General features: G+C 37.3%; 2 protein-coding genes across 5 annotated transcripts in view; both read left to right on the top strand.

Annotated features, from left to right (window-relative positions):
• Positions 1-16,326, top strand: part of LOC107586752 (TRAF2 and NCK-interacting protein kinase-like) — a 55,478-nt gene extending 39,152 nt beyond the window's left edge. The window contains exons 7-22 of one of the 4 annotated variants that reach the window (XM_016274266.1): positions 1,374-1,504; positions 1,611-1,665; positions 1,745-1,823; positions 1,914-2,089; positions 2,958-3,024; positions 3,116-3,314; positions 4,780-4,896; positions 8,329-8,415; positions 8,813-9,001; positions 9,818-10,177; positions 12,035-12,199; positions 12,271-12,516; positions 14,511-14,620; positions 15,028-15,146; positions 15,223-15,320; positions 15,877-16,326. In XM_016274266.1, the coding sequence (XP_016129752.1) occupies positions 1,374-1,504; positions 1,611-1,665; positions 1,745-1,823; positions 1,914-2,089; positions 2,958-3,024; positions 3,116-3,314; positions 4,780-4,896; positions 8,329-8,415; positions 8,813-9,001; positions 9,818-10,177; positions 12,035-12,199; positions 12,271-12,516; positions 14,511-14,620; positions 15,028-15,146; positions 15,223-15,320; positions 15,877-16,128 (2,450 nt within the window). In that variant the 3' untranslated portion in view covers positions 16,129-16,326. The remainder of the gene's footprint in view (positions 1-1,373; positions 1,505-1,610; positions 1,666-1,744; positions 1,824-1,913; positions 2,090-2,957; positions 3,025-3,115; positions 3,315-4,779; positions 4,897-8,328; positions 8,416-8,812; positions 9,002-9,817; positions 10,178-12,034; positions 12,200-12,270; positions 12,517-14,510; positions 14,621-15,027; positions 15,147-15,222; positions 15,321-15,876) is intronic. The other 3 variants (XM_016274267.1, XM_016274268.1, XM_016274269.1) reach the window with 3 other exon arrangements.
• Positions 16,327-16,350: 24 nt separating this feature from the next.
• The window catches only part of LOC107586785 (TRAF2 and NCK-interacting protein kinase-like), a 15,050-nt gene continuing 9,821 nt past the window's right edge, over positions 16,351-21,579 (top strand). The window contains exons 1-7 of the mRNA XM_016274307.1: positions 16,351-16,376; positions 17,029-17,137; positions 17,471-17,617; positions 18,475-18,577; positions 18,776-18,952; positions 19,196-19,339; positions 19,481-19,615. Of these exons, the coding sequence (XP_016129793.1) occupies positions 16,351-16,376; positions 17,029-17,137; positions 17,471-17,617; positions 18,475-18,577; positions 18,776-18,952; positions 19,196-19,339; positions 19,481-19,615 (841 nt within the window). The remainder of the gene's footprint in view (positions 16,377-17,028; positions 17,138-17,470; positions 17,618-18,474; positions 18,578-18,775; positions 18,953-19,195; positions 19,340-19,480; positions 19,616-21,579) is intronic.

Raw genomic sequence — 21,579 nt, 5'->3', positions numbered from 1 at the left:
GGGTTAATCTTGTTTACCGGTATATTGCCCACCCCTAAACAGATCAAATAGTTCATTTTAATTAAATAAATCTGTTTGTGCAGGAAGGTTTAATTTCCAAGAACCTGTTCAAAAACATATTCATCAGAAACTCATGCATTTGTTCTGAAATTGCCACAGGCTATTCACAAGCTCATTGACATATGAAATTATTAGCTTACTTTTGCTTTACTTTACTTTGTCATTTAGCAGACGCTTTTATTCAAAGCGACTTACAAATAAGAAAAAGTAATTAAAACTAAAGCTGAAACTCTAGAAATATATATATATATATATACAGTGGGGAAAAAAAGTATTTAGTCAGCCACCAATTGTGCAAGTTCTCCCACTTAAAAAGATGAGAGAGGCCTGTAATTTTCATCATAGGTATACCTCAACTATGAGAGACAAAATGAGGGAAATAAATCCAGAAAATCACATTGTAGGATTTTTAAAGAATTTATTTGCAAATTATGGTGGAAAATAAGTATTTGGTCAATAATCATCTCAATACTTTGTTATATACCCTTTGTTGGCAATGACAGAGGTCAAACGTTTTCTGTAAGTCTTCACAAGGTTTTCACACACTGTTGCTTTCTTTTTAATTATTTATACAAAAACACACTACTGTTCAGAAATATTTTTATGTTTTTGAAAGAAGTCTTTTATGCTTGCCAAACATATTTATTTGATCAGAAATATTATTGCCATTTTAAAATAACTGTTTTCTATTTAAATATATTTTAAAATGTAATTAATTTCTGTTTGATACAATTACATTTTTAGCAGCCATTAGTATGGTGTTCAGTGTCAAATGAATATGCTGATCTGATGCTCAAGAAACCGTTTTTATTGAAAACAGTTAATTTAATGTGTCCTTGCTGTATTAAATGTTTAATTTTTCTAAAAAAAAAAAAAAAAATTATATGGTAGTGTATTCAATCTTGATGTCACCTCATTTAAGGATCCTCATTGTACTTTTTAAAAATATTATATGAACTAGCTATGTTTTATTCATAACTTGTTGTGTAGATAATCACTTTTTCAGTAAATCATTTTAATTGTAAGAAGCTAGTTCGAGTGTGTCTGTGTGTTTATATTGGTTGATTCTGTCTGTCTTGAGGAACCTGTGACCCTCCTCTGGAGTTATTAGGGCTTGTCATCGAGTTGTTTGAGTTTGGGAGACAGTTCAGGCTGGTTGCTATGACAACACTGCCTGCGGTGACGAGGGTAGAGTGGCACAGAGGCAGATGGCAGCATGCACTTCATCAAAGACCTCTCCTCTTGTTAATGCACGCAGACACATTAAGGCCAAATCTTCCCTGTGTGTGTGTGATTGCGTGTGTTTTCAACAGTTGATTTTGGTGTGAGTGCACAGTTGGACCGTACCGTGGGTAGGAGGAACACTTTTATTGGCACTCCATATTGGATGGCTCCAGAGGTCATAGCCTGTGATGAGAACCCAGACGCCACATATGACTTCAAGGTACTTCAAGCGATTCTTAATTACGCTTTTACAACACCTGATTGCTTTTGTGTGAGGGTCTTGTTTGGCTTCAGGCAGAGATCCTAAAAGCACCGTTTTGTTACAGAGTGATCTGTGGTCGCTGGGAATTACGGCTATTGAGATGGCAGAAGGAGCCCCTCGTAAGTCCAGCACAATGCAGAAATGTATTTTATATGAACACGGGGATTGCTAAACACAAACACCTGTCTGTTTTCTCAGCGCTGTGCGATATGCATCCAATGCGAGCACTTTTCCTCATACCCAGAAACCCAGCGCCTCGTCTCAAGTCCAAGAAGTGGTGAATCAAACCTCTCATTGTATTAAAATTTGCACTAATCTACAACTGATTCAAAATAGGGGGAAATAATCAGTTTGTTGTTCTCTGTAGGTCTAAAAAGTTCCAGTCGTTCATTGAGAGCTGTTTATTGAAGAATCACAACCAGAGACCCAGTACTGAACAGCTCATGAAACATCCCTTCATCAAAGACCTTCCCAACGAGAGACAGGTCCGAATCCAGCTCAAAGACCACATTGACCGGACCAAAAAGAAGAGAGGAGAGAGGGGTGAGTTTTTTAGTTTATGCTGTTTTCTGTTGATGCGTAAACAAAACTTCACCAAACTTTATTTTATTTATTATTATTTTATTATGTATTTTTTTTATTCTTTATTTTATTTTATTTATTTTCTAAATAAATAAATACATTAATAAATTAATAAAAGTATTTATTGAATATTATTTTTAGTAAGAGTTGACTACTATTTTGTAACTTTAAAAACAATTTACTTAAATACTTTTCCTGCAAATTTTTATCAATGGTTTTCAAGTTGCTGTCACAACATTCCTTATCTGAATCTGTCTTTAATCTATTCTATGAAAAAAAGTAATTTAATATGTATTTTATTTATTTTATTTTGTATTTTATTTTTACCTTTTAATGTATTTAATTTTATTCATTGTCTAAATTAATTAATTAATTAATTAAATTATGTATTGTTTATTATTTATTGTTTTGATTGATAGCAATGATAACCAAATAGTAATTATTGAAAACGCAATATTAATGAATATTTTAATAAAAATAATAATTGTAACCGTGTATTTGTTGATGAATAGGAATTTGCCATGAGATTTTTTTAAATTAGAAAAGGGTGAATATTGGTGAAAAATAGAAATAACAGGGAAAATTATTATTTTATTATGTATTTTATTTTTATTTTAGAAATTTATTTTATTTTATTTATTATTAAAATAAATTAAATTATTCATTGAATATTGTTTTTAGTAAGAGTTGACTACTATTTAATAACTTTAAAAAAAAATAACTTATTTTTCTTACAAATTTTTATCAGTTGTTGTTTTGTCACAACAGTCCTTATCTGAATCGGTCTTTAATCTAAAAACCTACATCTTACAATGCTGTGTGTTTTCAGACGAGACCGAATATGAGTACAGTGGAAGTGAAGAGGAGGAGGAAGAGCGAGACATAGGAGAGCCGAGGTACATAGACCTTTTTCCACTCACACACACATGCATGTGGGTATAGTGGAGACCTGATTGACTTAAAGATGATTTAACATCTTCCTTACAGCTCTATCATAAACATCCCTGGGGAATCGACCCTGAGGCGGGACTTCCTGCGTCTACAGTTGGCCAATAAGGAGCGCTCCGAAGCCCTGAGGAGACAACAGCTAGAACAGCAACAGAATGAGGAACACAAGCGCCAACTACTGGCAGAGAGGCAAAAACGCATCGAGGAGCAGAAGGAGCAAAGGAGGAGATTAGAGGAGGTAAGAGGAGACGGATGAGAAACAATTTAAAGACCGTGGATTTGCAGCAATGTTTCTGAAATCTTCTGCACTACAGTGGTGTATTAATATCTTTAAAGCTACATTTTTAATCTAAATATAATTATATAATATTTTATATTGATTTATGTTGTTTAACATTTATTATATTTCATGTTTTTATATTTAAAGCACATTTTTATTTTAATGTATTTTATATTTATATTATATTATTTAAAGCAGGTTTCATTTTATTTTAATACCTTCTAAGCTAAATATTTAATCTAATATTTAATTTACTTTATTTCTAATATTGTTTTAATTTATATGTTTTTATAAATAATTATAAATTATAAATAAAACACATTTTATTTCAAGATGTTTAAAGCTAAATATTTAATCTGAATGTAATATTTTTAATATTGTATTTAATTTATATATTGCTCATAATTATTTATTATAATATATTTTGTATTTATATAATATTATTTAAAGAACATTTTATTTTATTTTATTTTCATAATTGTTTATTATAGTATAGTTTGTATTTATATAATATTATTTAAAGAACATTTTATTTAATTTTATTTTAATATAGCTTTTTTTAAACTCGTTTTCAACTGATTTTGATTTTACATTAAATATCAAGTTATGACCCAACAAATTAACAACGACAACATTAGATGTATGGATAAAAAAAAAAAGTATTTACCATATTACAAAGTAACAGATGAATTTGAGCCAAAAACTTTCACAACCTCTGACATCAACAACAAAAGATTTGCAAAGCATTTTCTTCTGCTTTCATACATGATTATATGCTTAGTTGCATTTTATTGTTTGTATTTAGCATTGTCTTTCCTTGCAACCCTACCAGAACAAACAGACAATATGCTTTGCTATTATTCCGGTCACACTCAGACACACACACACTTCCTGTACTCTATTTAGTGTGTGTAATGGCTCATGAGATGACTGCTGTTTTTAAAGTCCCTGGGAGACACTGAGCTATGATCAGTCCACAGGAAGGTTGCCCAACATCTTGGGAATTCTTCAAACGGGAGACAAAGAAAGACGACGGTCATTGTGCCGGTGGAGATATTCCTGAGTTATGTGATGTAGGGTTTTCTCAGTTGGAGAGGGAGCAGAATAGCTGTGGGGATGAATCAGGCGGGCCGGCTGGGCGTCAGCCTCTCATTTAGCACATCTATCTCCCGCTGGGCCACTGTCAGGAAATTTGCCATTTCAACACACTCTATCAGCACAGCTCCTGTCAACAGCCCCGCCGGGGAAAGGCCATTCAGCATGGCTACTGAAATGCAAAAATTTTTTAAATGTAAAAAATGGTGGTAAAGGAAGGAACTGCATGTTCCATTGTGAAGCTGGGCTGATAGTTGGGCTCAGCACTGAGATTTATTTGTAAGAGTGGGAGGTTCATTAATGAGCACATGTGTTTGTAACCTCACAGCAACAGCGACGGGAGAGAGATCTCCGGAAACAGCAGGAGAGAGAGCAGAGGAGGCGCTATGAGGAGATGGAGCAGCTCCGGAGAGAGGAGGAGAGGAGGCATGCTGAGAGGGAGCAGGTACATATGTACACACAAATGCACATCCACTATCATACATGGCTAATTGTGGTTTTTGGTCACTTTTATTGATAAAGTAGAAAGAGGGCAAGAAGTGATGGAGAGAGTTATTTCAGTACATACTTGTTCGTGCTATTATATACTGGTCTGTCACTACAAAGTAACCCATTATTCACTGTGCAAAAAGAGTGCCAGAAATGACAACTGAACTCATATGAACAGGAAGGGAATAAATGAAGTGACGTGGCGGCTTCACACACTCCACACTAACAGACTCCCACTGATTCACCACTACAGAGATGGAGACAAGATGTGCTTTCTGTTAATACACGGCACATATATTTAGAGATTGGTCACAGGGTTTTTTATATATATATTTTTTTTTGTCATACCTATTATTTCAGTATTCTAGTGTTCAATAACTGATTTATTATGTTTTATTTTTTAGTTTATTTTATAGTATTTTTTATTTTATGTAATACTTTGATTTATGTAATACCAGATTTTACATTAAATATCTAGTTATGACACAACACAGAACCAAAGTTGTTTATCAAAAAAGTCTGTAAATACGATGAAATTAATTAATTAAATTATTAATTAATATTATGAACAACATGCAGCGGTTTTTTGCAAATGTGCAAAATAATTCAAATGTTCAGAACCATTTTTTTCTGCTTTTTGATTGATAGCAATGATAACCATATAATCATTATTGATATGCAATCAATAAAAACACAATATTTGTGAATGGCTTTATACAAATAATAATTGTATCACTATCTTTGTTGATGAACAGTAATTTGCCATGAGAAACAGATTATTTAAATTACAAAAGGGTGAATATTGGTGAAAACCAAAATGAAAAAAACATTGAAAATGTTTTTCGATCAGTCTCTCCATGTAACCATAAATGCAAACATTATCGCTAGGAATATGCCAGGACATATGAACACTTTCTAAAGCAGATGTGTATGAAGAGAGTGTGTATGCATGCGCTCAGTTGTAAATCCTCTGTTAATCATGTGTAATGCGTCGTGCACTTTGTTCTCAACTGTAACTGTCCTCTCAGATATGCATATCAGATTCTCACATGCCACAATCCCTTATTTAAAGCATTCTCTTCAGTCTGTGACTCAGACTTCCTCCAGAGAGGGAAATGTTCTGCTGGATGGTATGCATATTTAAAGCACCCACCCTTTCAAATGGGGTTGGGCCGCACGAGCCCTGCTCAGTAGTGAATGAGGACGTCTCACGGGCCGCGTGTGAGAGTGTGTGCAGAGACAAATAAGTTGAGTGAGTTCTCACTCATGCCAAAAGTTAAGTGATGTTAGCCGTTTAGCTATTCTGAAATGTAATTTGAATTAGACACACCCCTTTTCACAAACCCCACCCCTTTAAAGTTACTGTTGAAACGGTTGTAATCCGAGAGTAGCAGGAGCAGCAACAGCTGCAAATAAAGCTGATCTCACTGTTAGCTTGCTAACCACCATATGGACTGCCCCATAAATTTGCAAGACTTTTGTGCTGCTTTTTGTCTGTTAATCATTTTGCTTATATGATAGATATTTCCTAAGTGTCATTCCATAAAAATGCTTTCAGTGCCTTTAATGCCAAAAAGCACTGCATTTTCTTTCCTGTTATAAAGCATTTCATTGTTTTTTTGCTAATGAAATTGTCCTCAAGGCTCCACAGAGAGACATAATCCAAATAATTCTCTTGCCTTGTTTTCAGTTTGAAGACAAATCTTGTTTAATCCTTTCATAAAGAATGAGACACAGCCTTTCAAAATGTAATGCATCTTGCTAATGGGGCTACCTTTTCTCTTCAGATACCTTCTTTCTGCTTTTGTTTTCTGTACACTGTACACTGCCATAAACCAGTTTTTCTCTATAATTGCACAAGTTTTTCTACGAAGTCCCCAATGCTCCCGAGTCCCCAAGGCTGCATTTACTTGATAAAAAATACTGTAAAAGCAGTGGTAATTCGATATATTACTGCAATTCATAATAACTGTTTTCTATTTGAATACACTTTCAAATATATTTTATTTATGTAAGGGCAAAGCAGAATTTTCAGCATCATCACTTCTGACTTCAGTTTCACATGATATTTCAGAAATCATTCTAATATGCTGAGTTGTTGCTCAAGAAACATTTATTATTATCATCAGCAATGAAAATAGTTGTGCTGCTTAATATTTTTGTGGAAGTTCATTCTTTGATGAATAAAAAGTACAAAAGAACAGCATTTATTGGAAATATAAATCTGTAATTATTTAAGTTATTTTTGATCACCTTAATGTATCCTTGTGAATACATTTTGAATGGTAGTATACATGCATGTTACCACTCTACAGATCTACAGTTGAGGTCAAAAGTTCAGAATCTGTCAAATGTAAATTATTTTACCAAAATAAGAGGGATCATACAAAATGCATGTTATTGTTTATTTAGTAATGACCTGAATAAGATATTTCACATGAAAGATGTTTACATATAATCCACAAAATAAAATAATAGTTGAAGTTATAAATATTACCCTGTTCAAAAATCTACATCCCCTTAATTCTTAATACTGTGTTCTTACCTGAATGTGAATGATCCACAGCTGTTTTTTGTTTAGTGATAGTTGTTCATGAGTCCCTTGTTTGTCCTGAACAGTTAAACTGCCTGCTGTTCTTCAGAAAAATCCTTCAGGTCCCACAAATTCTTTGGTTTTCCAGCATTTTTGTGTATTTGAACCCTTTCCAACAATGACTGTATTATTTTGAGACCCATCTTTTCACACTGAGGACTACTGAGGGACTCATATGCAACTATTACAGAAGGTTCAAACATTCACTGATGCTCCAGAAGGAAAAACCATGCATTAATTGACCTCAACTGTATCTACTTTAAATATCATTTAAAAATAAAAATGATAACTTACTGCAAAAGGCATTATTAGAGGTGATTCCCATTGATATCCCATGGCATTTCATTATGCTGCCATTGTCTAGAAGGCAATAATAGTAAACTTTAGGATTGAATTGGACTCTGTGCTGCACCTATCACACTTTTTGTCATTTTGACAAAATGGTTTTGATCCAAACCAACTTCTAATACTTTTTCTTTGGGGTGACATTTCCCTTGAGTAGTCTGGGGTTAATTGCCCTGCTTCAGGAAATTAGGATGTGGGTCCTAAGTGACTCCCTTGTGCATGGATGGCTAATTCCACGGTTTGAACCAGTGACCTTTGGGTAGTGAGCTCATCACACAGAAGGCCACATGGGATCTAGGCAGGGCAGCAAGTTATTATCAGTGTTTCTTACCTTTAGATTTGCTTGGTTAATCTTTCATTCTTTCATTTTGAAACTCTTTGAAGGCCCTGTTATCTCTTTCCCTTCTCTTTTTCTCACTGTCACTCTGATGCGCTGTGCTATGGGGTTAGGAGTATATCCGCCGGCAGTTAGAAGAAGAACAAAGGCAGCTGGAGATTCTTCAACAGCAGCTTCTCCAAGAGCAAGCTCTTCTCCTGGTAAACTCTAATTTCAACTTTCACCTTTAAAGCTCTTGGACTTCCTTTCTTTTAATCTACTGCACTTATGCCATCTGTCGGTCCCCTCTGCGATCAGTACACTCACAGAGAGTATCGATTGTGTGAATTGATCTCGGGCATTTGGGATTTGTGGCGGCTCTGTTTGTTATTGCTCCGTTCTGAGGGAAATTAGACTCAGGATCCACGGCCATCAGACCATCGATTGGGTTAGTTTATAGAGCTGTTGAGTTTGAAGTTCTTCTGAACTTCTGATAGCATCCAGTTATTTTTAGGAGTCCAAACCCGTTGGCATTATTTGGTCTCATGTGGTTATCTGCTCTGTATGTGCCTCAAATCTTGCTCTTTTCACTACATTCTGGTTCTCTGGTGTGTCTAGGAATACAAACGGAAGCAGCTGGAGGAGCAGAGACAGGCTGAGCGGTTACAGCGGCAGCTGCAGCAGGAAAGGGCCTACCTTGTTTCACTGCAGCAACAGCAACAAGAGCCACGGCCTGCAGACAAAAAACAACTGTACCACTACAAAGACTCCGTCAACCCCAGTGACAAACCGGCCTGGGCCAAAGAGGTACAGAGAGATCTTCTTAAGACTCTTACGTGATTTATACTGTCTAGGGTTGGGTGAAAATACTGATTTTCTGATTAATCACAATCTTCCTTTAAATGATCCCAGTATCAGTTCATAAAATCCTGAATGTGAGTTTAATTAAAAGGCAGTGTACCACTGAAATAATGGCATGAAGTGTCTTTCCTTGAGGGCTGCACGCAAAAAGCCTACAACACAACTCGCATAGTCCGATTCATGAAATAAAAGACTTTTATGAGTTGGTTGTTTTTAATTAATCAGAAACGTACATAAGCATCTCTTATGATTTGGTTCTTTTTAGTGACTCAAAAACTTACAGCACATTAGAAAACCTGATTCACAAAACAAATGGTTCTTACGTGTTGGTTATTTTTAGTGAAACAAAAATATACACCATATTAGTATAGCCTGTAATACTTTATATGTAATCAAAATAAACATTATACCTGAAATAAATCCAAATGAATCCGCATTGAATCAAGAGCTTATGAATCCGAATCGAATTGAATCAGGAATTTGTATTGATACCCAGCCCATTGCTCATTGTCAAGAATCTCCAGCCACTGATTGTAGACATTATATGTCAATTGTCTAATTTGCTCTTGCTAATGGCTTAATTTGATCAAATTCTTCTGGTTTGGTGCCCACATATGATGCATCTCACTTCCTATCAATAACCTTTCCGTTAATTTTCAGATTCCATTGGATGCTTTTTGATTATCACGCTCTGAATCGGCCTCACCGTCCCGTTTTGTGGGTCACAATCTGAACAGTTTTATTGTGCTTATCTGAACACAGGTGATGGAGAGAGCTCAGAGTAACTCCCCTCGAATCCCTCCCAAGAAGCACCATTCGTTTAACAGTCCTGGAGAAAAACGTGTCGGCCAACTCCTCCCTCTTGACAAGAGCTCCTCTAATCAGCCCACGAGGCCCCCCTCCTACCCAGCAGCCTTCCACTCAAGAGAGATAGAGCTGGCCAAGCCTCAGCTCAGGATAGTCAGTGGGCCAAACGTTCCTAGAATCCGTGTGTCTTGCGAGCCAGATCCATCCCAGCTGGTCAGGATGGTCCAGCAGCATCTTGAGCAAGAGTCCCGGGGCCGCAATCCCGGACACTCCAGCAAAGGGACTGATATTGAGAGAGACTTAGACGTCTCAAAGGTCTGCCTCTGTTAGCATGATTATTCGTGTCTCCTTTTTCGCCTGGTCATGGTACATATGCAAAGAATGAATGCAGGAAAAATACCTTTTTTCCGAATTTTCTATCGGGGCATTTGGATAATCTCTTTTGGAATGCCTTGTTTCTGTTTTCCTCTCGGTCTCTGGGTGCGGGTATTTCTGTAGGTTCTGTCTCCCAGTTAGTTTGGTGGATTTTCTTCTGACCGCTTCCGTTCTTGCTGTTGTGTTGCTCTAATGTTCCATAATCTTCTCTTTGAACTTCCCTATCACTCCTCCTTACAGAAAGCTGGTGACAGAGGAGCATGGGATTGCGGGGCAAAAATGAGAGAGGTCTGGATATGTTGGGCCACAAATGAGCTTTAGACTGGTGGTTCTCAACCTATTTGACTCCAAGGCCCACCAAAATATTTCTGATACTTCTACCATAATGACAAATCTGCTCATTTTTTTTATTTACAGAAACTAGGAGTGGCAAAATATGAAAATAATTTACATAATTATAAATAGTTAAATTCCATAATCCCAATATCTGAATGTTCATGGTTTACATCCTTTATTACCAATGAATCTATATGAATTTTCTTGGTAGATACTTTTTTTAATTATTGGTTTACTCACAAAGGCAGTTTCTGCATGATAAAATATTTTAGAGCTTGACAATAAATATATTGTCAGAATAAAAATGTATGACTTAAGATTTCATTAATTTGCATGACTTTTTCTGGTCTAGTAATCATACTTTTAAATACTCATAATAAACATTTTACGTTGCTTATAGTCATACATGCATAAGATCATGAGATATCATTCTTAAAAATGGCAGTTGTTAATTAAACAAATTAAAATAAGAAATATGCTTACATATTGATTGTTAGCAATTTTAAGTAATTCAAAACCTTTTCTTTTTTTTCCATTTTTAATATTTTCAACTCGTCTTGCAGACCACTTGGAAGTTTCCTGAGACCTCCTAGTGGGTCCCGGCAACCTGTTTGAGAACCACTGCTTTAGACATTGATAAAATTACAAAGGGGTGTTGGTAAGGGGTTGTGTTGTTACTTGTAGGCACAGATTGTGCTCTGAAGACAGTGTGTCATTTCAGATCCAAACCTCCCTCCATTCTCAGAGAAGAAATAAACATGGTTTTCTCACTAACGTGTCTTACTGTCCCATTAGTCACCCGACTTCTATGATGGCCATAAGTGATTATTTTCTTGTCTTAAAAAATGCTTGTGAATGGTGCATGACAGTTGAGGCTTGTTGTTTGAATTTGAGATTTCACAGCATCTCCTTTAACGTATTGGACATAATGGACTAAATGTTTTCTTTCTGTCTTTAACCTGATGATATTTAGTTTTCTGTCGTTTGGTTCTATGTTTCGTCTTTGCTTATGGAGTCATTTTGATTGGGTCTGCAGAAGTGAATAAAAGATTATCTTCCATCAAGTTAAGGGAACGGGTCTAAAAATATCTAAAATGTCTCGTAATGAGGCCGTCTCCTTAATTTGAGACAGGCGGGTTTCGGCAAAGATTTAGAAACTCAATCTTGGATGATTATGTGAATGCTAATGATGAATAAGATTGACAGAGAAGCCTACAGGTCTCATCATATTAGCTGTTCTTATTAAAAGGTAAACTAATTGGTTTCTATTTTAAATATATACAATTAACATTTTAATGTTACCTTGGTAAATTAGTATGTTGTGCAACCATTGTGTAGATCCTACAGTGACTCATATCAGCCACTTTACACATTTCGCAGTCCGTTCTGACTCTCAAGCAAAGAGGAAACAGACTGGTTGTGAAGAGCAGCATGGACACTAACTTCCTCTCTGTCTGTCAGGTTGAGGAACGCTCCAAGCTGAACCGCCAGAGCTCTCCGGCTCTCCAGCACAAAGTGGCCAACCGTATTTCCGACCCCTCCCTGCCTCCCCGCTCAGAGTCCTTCACCAGTGGAGGCATACAGCAGGCCCGGACGCCTCCCATGCACCGCCCGGTAGAGCCTCAGGTACTTCCTGACCTGTTTTTAGAGAGACCGATGTGTTGTGAAGAACACTGACCCCAGAGTACTCCTTTCAGATGGCGCACCTGGTCTCTGTGAAGTCCCATGGCTCTTCCATGACAGGATCCCAGTCGCTGCATGATCAGTCCTCTCAGGGCGTCTCAGCCTTCCAAGAGGGTCTGTCGCCTCACCGACCACCGATGCCTCGGCAGAACTCTGACCCCACGTCAGAAACCCCCGCCCCACCACCTCGCATTACCAGCCGAGATGAGAAGTTTGACCGTAGCTCTTGGCTGAGACAGGAAGATGACGTCCCTCCAAAGGTGATAATCTGGGATGAAATGCGTTGTTGCTGTAATCCAGTGACATTAATTGTAATTCATGTGGAATTCTCAACAGGTGGATCACAAGTCTTTTCTGACTGAGTCTCAGAAAGCAGTGAAAAAACGTTGCTAAATATAAATAATATTATATTTAACTGACTGTATAGTCAAGCATAGTTAAAGGGATAGTTCACCCAAAAATGGAAATTCTGTCATTGAATAAAGTCGTGGGTTTTTTTGTTTTCTTTGCACACAAAATGTATTCTCGTAGCTTCATAACAATAAGGTTGAACCACTGATGTCACATGGACTAATTTAATGAGGTCACTCTTTACTACCTTTCTGGGCCTTGAACGTGTCAGTTGCGTTGCTGTCTATGCAGGGTCAGAAAGCTCTTGGATTTCATCAAAAATATCTTAATTTGTGTTCCGAAGATGAAAGAAGGTCTTACGGGTTTCGAACAACATGAGGGTTAGTAATTAATGACAGAATTTTCATTTTTGGGTGAACTAACCCTTTAAACCTGTAAATATAACTACACAAAATATAGGAAATGACTCGTACTACATTAAATAGGGTTTCAGTGAAAACCAAAATAAATATGGTTTGAGCCTTTTGTATTGTTTTATGCCATAAATTATTTTATTTACTTATTTTACTTTGGGTCATATTCATTCATCTCATTTAAATAATTATTAGCACAACTTAGGCAGTTTAGTTTCATTATCATTATTTATTTGAAAGACTTTTAGTACTTTTATTTTTATTTATTTTAGTACTTTAATACTTAATGTCAAGTTAAATCAGTTTTAAAAAATTGTAAAAGTTAAAGAGGTTTCACTAAATCACTAAATGTGATTATATAAGATAACAAATCCTATATTTAAAGGGTTCATATGTTGCTAAAAAGAACATTATTTTGTGTATTTGTTGTAATGAAATGTGTTTATGCGGTTTAAGGTTAAAAAAACATTATTTTCCACATACTGTACATTATTGTTTCTCCTCTATGCCCCGCCTTTCTGAGACTCGTCGATTTTTACAAAGCTCATCGGTTTGAAAAGCGAGGTGTGCTCTGATTGGCCAGCTATCCAGTGCGTTGTGATTGGCCGAATACTTCAAGTGTGTGACGGAAATGTTACGCCACTTACTATACTGTGATGCCCTGTCAGGCCGGAGCGACGATTCAAAATCATTAAAACCCATTATAAACCAGGTATTTGTTGCATCCAGTGGGGACATAATTGTGGATTATAATGACTTATACGGTCTTTTTATGCGTTGCATCGCGCCGCACCGTATAAACATAAAACCATGTCTGCATTTGTGATAGGAGAAATGACAAACAACAAGCGCTACTCTACTCTGCTCAAAACTCGCGTTTCAATTATCAGTGGCAAATTCTTTAAATATGAAAACGTACTTACAGTCTGTGAGTCAGAACAGCCGGCATTGTAGTCTACTCTCCCAGGATCAGGAAACAGTCCTCCATAAAATGCGCAGCACACATCTGAATATTTGGGTTGAACTGTTCTGGAACAGTGTTGTAAATACAACTTAACCACTGATTTCTAGTCATGTCCTCTTTTGGAAGGCCAAACAAAGTAGTTTCGCTTTCACAACGAAACTTACAGCATCTTCACAACATGGCGGTGGCGGTGGCAGCAGCAATAAAGTTACGCCTTCTTTCTTTGCGTGAACATTTGGGCAGCATTATGCAAATCTTCCCACATCGTGACGTAGACATGTGGGGGCGTGTTTAAACGAGGCTTTTTAGGAGGGCGTGGATGAGTCTTAACTTTTATAAAGAATATCTCTTTGGATTTGAGACTTTAGTCTTTGCAACTTTAGGGATCTTATCTATTCACGAACAACTTGTAACACGCCAAAGAGAAAGTAAACATGAAATCTCATCATATGACCCCTTTAAAAAACAGTTTTTCTAAAGTTCATCTTAGTAAAGTAACGTATTACCATATGTTAACATGCTTCAGGTGCCCCAAAGGACCACTTCCATATCCCCTGCACTGGTGAGAAAAAATTCTCCAGGGAATGGACCGGGAGGACTGGGACCGAGAACTGGAGCACATCTGATCCGAGCCAGGTATATTCCACTTTTCATTAACTTCTATCTTTCTTTTAAACTCATTTTACACATTTTATTGCAGATCAAGCTTGCCCTTGTGAATACTATGTTTTGTAAATAATTAAAACATTTAAATAATTAGAAATAATTATTAAATTATCCCAATAGGTCCAACTACAATTGGAGTTTACAATACCAATGATTTTTTTTTTTTTTTTAATTTTCTTTGTAATTGCATGTTTTTATTTATCTATTACTCACAAACAGCATTTTCTGTCAGTATCCCGACGAAAAAATATGTGAATAAATAAATGATTTTTCCTGAGACTTGCACCTGTTTATCTCTATACTTTTGCTTTACTTTTGTCAAAAGTTGAATTCAGTTTGAATGTGGCTTGTTTGAATGTGTCCTACCATTGGCACAGTAACCCAGACCTGCGGATTTCCATGGAGTCGGCTCTCCAGAGAACCAGCAGTGGTAGTTCTTCCAGTTCTAGCACGCCTAGTTCTCAGGGTGGCTCCAGCGAGAGGAACCTGGTGGGAGGTGAGAGACCCTCTGGAATATTCTCTCAGTCTGAGCACCTGCACTAGGGAGTCTTGACGTTCAATTGTCTCCACAGGCTCCAGTAAACCTGAGGGATCCCCAGCAGTGTCCCAAGAATCCAAGCCCAAAACCCAGGAGGAGAACAGGGAGGTGACCAGACCCAGCCGACCAGCGGTGAGAAACCCATTTCCCAGAATCCACAGTTTAACTGTGCTGCAAATGTTTGTGCTTTCACAGGACTGCTTTCTGAGACCAAGATAAGCCTTAAATGAAAACATCTAAGCCTGAAATAACTTCTTTTCAAGATTTCTTAAAACAGCTTCTTTCCAAACATGATGTTTTTACCATCAATTAAATACCCCATTAAATCAGAAATACAGTTTTGTTGCTTTCAGTCAATACTTTTTAGCTTTTAAATCACCTATATGCTAGATGTGTTTTATAAAAGGCATTAAATATTCCTCACCCAAACAGGAAGTACGTCAACACAGTGATTTTATGGGATCTTTATTAATATATCACTCGTAAATCAAGTCTCATTTGAGCTAACCTACTCATAACCTTTCCATAACCTTTAGCTAGCTTAGATATGTATCTGTTCGCACTTGGCTCAAAGTTGAAAAGATTGTGTGCCGCTTTGTGTTACTAACCATTTTCTCATTTAACATTGTCTAATCTGCTCAATTGTTCTTCCACGCGTGGTTCTCTATGGTCGATTCTCTTTCTCCAGAGTTATAAGAAAGCCGTAGATGAGGTTAGTGACATCTGCTCACTTCATCTCTCTCTGCCCATATTCGTGCTCCTTACATTCAAGCACTCGTTCGCTGTCTGTCTCATCTATTTCTGTCACACGCCCTCTCATGTCTTCAATCGTTCTCTCATCAATATTTCACACCATCTCTCATTCCTTAACTCCCCTCCAATCTTTGTGTCTGTCGCTCTCTTTCACAGCTTCAGACGCTGTGTCAGTCACCATCATTAGCTGCACATTTCTCCATCGCACCAATTTGTCACAGTTCACAGTGTCAGTAATCCTTGACACCTTCTCAGAGTTTTCACTGTTACCTAGGCTACATCTGTCTTAGGCCACAAAAAAGGGATTTTTTGTTTTGTTTAGAAGTAATGTTACATTTAGGGGTAAAAGAAGGGACCGGAAATTGTAGCTCTTTTTTAAAGGGATAGTTCACCCAACTAAGTGAAACGGATGATAAAGAAAACACGTGTGCAACAGTATATTGGATCCGGGCAGCTCTTAAAGTGACAGCAGTTTAATATTCCTGCTGTCTATCATTCATGTTAATCAAACAGCAAAAGAGAGAAAATCTCTCACTGCTCTCAACTAAATCACTTTTGTAACTTTAACAGGAAGAAATATATATTTAATTTACACCGTAAAGAATATGCAGTGTTTTTATACATTTGATTACTTTATACAATGTGTGTAGCATTTTTAATTTGTTCTACTCTAGTTTTTCGTCCTATTGTTTGTAATTAATTTCTTATGTAATCGCGGACAGTTTATTTGTCTTCAGTGAGCTTGAGTTTGGTTTTTTGTTTTAATTTAGGCTAGTATTAGTTTTTTGTGATATTGATGCTGGTGACAAACATTATTTTGATGATATCAAATATATTGATATCATAAAGACCTTATTTAAAGCAAAAACAACCATATCATGATATATATATTTTACCGTGAAATAAAATTACTCATATTGTGATGGAAGATTTTGGTCATATCGCCCACCTCTATTGTGAACTATAACTAATTTCAACTCAAAAAGTAAAATTGTGTTCGCCAACCATTTCAAGGGGTCTTTAAAATGTCTTATAGAAAGGTTCATTATTTATTAGAAGTCTTTTTTTTGCTCTATTCTCCCAACAGGCCTTCTGCTGGCCAGGGTGGCACCGACTCACTGGTCAACCAGGAGGATTCTTATGCCAATGATTCATTTGGCAAAAATTCACAAGACGGCACCCTGATGATGCGAGAGGTAGGTGCACCTACCTAGACAGGTTCCTTTCCCGGATGGCAAAAACTCCTACACTCATTCCTCTAGTGTGTCACAGTTTTATTTCTCTTTAAGTTTACCAACTCATGTTTATTTTTGCCTTGGTTAAGCCTTAATTTTATTGGGTTATATTTTGGTGTTTCTTTCACATCTTTTGCTTCTGAATTCTCCAACAAAATCTCTGATCAAGCTCGCCTCACACTTGCTGACAGAGGCACGCTCTGTGCGTTTCCCAAATATCTCTGCAAGATGGCTTAGCCATGCAAGGGGCCTGCAGTAGTGTAGCCCTACTCCTCTTTCTGTTCCTCTCTGCAGACGTTTTGGGAAAGCAAGCTCGGTCATGCCGAGAGCAATGGTTTCCCCTGTAACTCCAATCTGCCTGATCTAGTGCAGCAAAGCCACTCGCCTGGCGAGGGCCCTGGGCGGCTTTCTAGTGGGCTGGACCTGGACTCTGTGGCTGAAGTAGGTGATAGACAAGCCTGTTAGAGCCACCCTGTACTCCAACCCTCAAATTTCTAACCTGACACATCTAATCCATTCCTATTCGATTCAGATGCACATGTTTATCTGGCTGTAGATGCACAGAAGCCCAGATCGCTTCATAACTCGCATTGCTTTTCTTGGTTTTACTTCTTTTCTGTTTGGTTCTTATTTGTTCTCCTTATTTCATTTACTATCATTTAGAGCTTATTTTTTTAAGGAAACAGTGAAACATGTGGGACCGCAGTCAGTCAATAAGATGCTTTCTCCCCTTTGCCTCATTTTCCCTTCTCTTATGTGCCTTGATTTTGTGCTCTCACTGCAAAAAAAGAAGATAAATTAATAATCAGTATTTTTCTTATTTTTTGTGAAAAAAAAAAATCAAAACATCCTTTTAACAAGATTAATTCATTAAAAAATGTGTAACATATACATTTAAAAGTTTGGGGTCAGTAATATTATTTTTTAATCTCATGCTAACCAAGGCTGCATTTATTTGATAAATAAATGAAAATTTTACAAATGAAAAAATAAATTTTACAGACCCCAAACTTTTGAACAGTAGTTACATTTTGAAATAAATTAATAAGAAAAAATTTCATGCATGTATATACTGGAAAACAAGACAAAATACTGATTGCAAAAAAAGACTTTGAAGTGCTTGCTTTTCCTGCTAACATGTTACAATCAATGGACTGTTCTAACTGCGGACAAAACTCTGCACGTTGCAGTTAGTACTAGAAATGCTTGCATTTGCTGCCTACAATCAGTCATTAGAAGACACCATTTGTATGTTTTGTGGATGCTTGTTTCTCACTCCTGATTCTCCACGTTGACAGTTTGGGATGGGGAGTGGGTCCAAAGCCTCCTTCACTCCTTTTGTGGACCCACGAGTGTATCAGACCTCCCCCACAGAGGATGATGAGGACAACCCTGCCTCAGGTGTCTAATTTACTTCTTATCCCCTTTTCTGTTGAAAAAGTGCCAGTGCTGGTGCCTTTCTCCACAGTAGAAATGCTCAGATTAGGCACTGACTCTGGCATTAACACACTGTTGGTGGAAAAGGGTACTAATGTTTAGCTTGCTTAATATGATGATAAACTGCAAAGAATATTTTTGACTTTTTGTTTGGTCACACAGCTCATTTTACAGATGAACTCCTACGGCAGGAACAGGAACAAGCTCGACTAAATGAGGCTCGGAAAATATCTGTTGTTAATGTCAATCCCACCAATATCAGGCCACACAGTGACACACCGGAAATCCGCAAGTACAAGAAGCGTTTCAACTCTGAGATCCTGTGTGCGGCACTATGGGGTGAGTCTAAACTTTTTCTGACTTTGTACTCAATGACTGTTAGAATATTTTCTTTGTGTCTATATTGCTTGTGTGGATATACAAAACTACTTGTTATATGTAAAGCGACCTTGAGCTACAGAAAGGCGCTATATAAATAAAAATAAACTTCTTCAAATGAAAGTGGCATAAAGGCCTTCATATCACTTCAGATCCATATTATAAACTACAAATCGTTTTTACATTTACGTTTGTTTGCTGTAGGAGTGAATCTGTTGGTAGGAACAGAAAATGGGCTCATGTTACTAGATCGCAGTGGTCAGGGCAAAGTCTACAATCTGATCAACCGCAGGCGCTTTCAGCAGATGGAAGTTCTGGAGGGTCTCAATGTCCTGGTCACCATATCAGGTGAGTTCATCAGCAGCTCACTAGTTGTCTGTACAAAGATCTGTTTTATATTGTTGGTTTTGTTAGATCTGTGTATTATCTGTTTGTAATGAATGGTTCATACTTAATACTTACATTCCTCTTTTTTTTGTTTTTTTTTAGGCAAAAAAAATAAACTGAGGGTCTACTATCTGTCATGGCTTAGAAACAGGATACTTCACAATGACCCTGAGGTAGAAAAAAAACAAGGGTGGATTACCGTTGGTGACCTAGAGGGATGTGTCCATTATAAAGTCGGTATGTCCTTTGGTCTATTTTCCCGAATAATTGTTTTAATACCTGAATAACTACAGAAAAAAAATATCAAAATATATAGTGACTAATGGGTTTTCATTTACTTATTAATAAAGTAAAAAAACTGTAAACAGTTAAATATCAAATAAATATCATATATAACCATATTTGTGAAATGTGTGCATATGTATGTTTTTTTTTTTACTTATTTTTTATTACAAATATCTATTAGGGGTGGGGGAAAAATCAACACAGCATAGTATCATGATATTTTCCGTGGCAATACTGTATCGATACACGGACGCCAAGTATCGATCTTTTATTATACTATTTGGTAGAATAATAAAATCAATTTCTTTACAGCCCACTAGATGGTGGTGTTGAGTTTTTTCTGGCGAGGTCAGCTGGGTCACCTTCTGCATGCAGTAAGTTAGGAAAAATAAAGATGGCAGCATCACAGAAAGTTATCAGGAAAGCCCCGTCCACGTTTAAATTGAATGTAAGACTATGTTTTATTTATTTTAAATTTAACAGTAATTTACTTTCAAATGCCCCAATTTGTCTGTGTGTTTCGTGGTAAAAGCGAAACTACTTTGTTTGGTCTTCCAAAAGAGGACACAACTAGAAATCAGTGGTTATGTTGTATTTAGAACACCGTTCCAGAACAGTTCAACCCAAATATTCAGATGTGTGCAGCACATTTTTTACGGAGGACTGTTTCCTGAACCCGGGAGAGTAGACTAGAATGCAGTCTGTGCACAAAGGCTGTTTCTATAGTATAAGTGGGGCAATTCCAACTTTGCAAGGACAGTCTGGCGCTTCTGACTCGTAGCCTGTAAGTACGTTTTCATATTTAAAGAATTTGCCACTGATGATTCAAACGCAAGTTTTGAGCAGTGTAGAGTAGCGCTTGTTTGTCGTTTCTCCGATCACAAATGCAGACATGGTTTTATGTTTACGCTGCGCGATACGCAACGCAACACGTAAAAAGACAGTATGCCTCGTTTGTAATGGATTTTATTGGTGTTGTCATATTGCGCCGGGACACGGCATCACAGTATGGCAAGGGGCGTAACATTTTCAGTCACACGCTTGAGGTATTAGGGCAATCACAACGCACTAGATAGCTAACCAATCAGCGTACACCTCGCTTTTCAGAACAATGAGCTTTGTAAAAATCGACGCATTTCGGAAAGGCGGGGCATAGAGGAGCAACAATAATGTACAGTATGTGGAAAATAATGTGTTTTTTTAGCCTTAAACCGTATAAACACATTGCATTACACCAAAACTATGCTTTGCATTACACAATGTTCTTTTTAGCAACGTCATATGACCCCCATTTAAAGGTGCAATAGGTGATTGTCTTCAGAAACATTTTTGCTGGTTGCTGGTTGAAAGTCTCTCCACATCCCGATAGTAATCATTATGTTAAGTGGTCTAAATGTATTTATATGCCACAGCCATATCACCCTGCAGCCCAAGACTGGTCACCCACTGAAGCTAAGCAGGGTTGAGCCTGGTCAGTACCTGGATGGGAGACCTCCTGGGAAAACTAGGTTGCTGTTGGAAGAGGTGTTAATGAGGCCAGCAGGGGGTGCTCACCCTGTGGTCTGTGTGGGTCCTAACGCCCCAGTATAGTGATGGGGACACTTTATTGTCAAAAAAGCACCGTCTTTCGGATGAGACATTAAACCGAGGTCCTGACTCTCTGTGGTCATTAAAAATCCCATGGCACTTCTCGTAAAGAGTAGGGGTGTAACCCCGGTGTCCTGGCCAAATTCCCTCCACTGGCCCTCAATCATGGCCTCCTAATAATCCCCATCCACTTGATTGGCTCTATGACTCTCTCTCCTCTCCACCTGTAACTGGTGTGTGGCGAGCGCACTGGCACTGTTGTCCTGTGGCTGCCATCGCATCATCCAAGTGGATGCTGCACACTGGTGGTGGTTGAGGAGAGACCCCCC

Source organism: Sinocyclocheilus grahami, unplaced genomic scaffold, assembly GCF_001515645.1.
Source record: "Sinocyclocheilus grahami isolate Dianchi unplaced genomic scaffold, SAMN03320097.WGS_v1.1 scaffold85.1, whole genome shotgun sequence".
NCBI classification, from domain to species: domain Eukaryota; kingdom Metazoa; phylum Chordata; class Actinopteri; order Cypriniformes; family Cyprinidae; genus Sinocyclocheilus; species Sinocyclocheilus grahami.
This window is presented reverse-complemented; position numbering and strand designations above follow the sequence as displayed.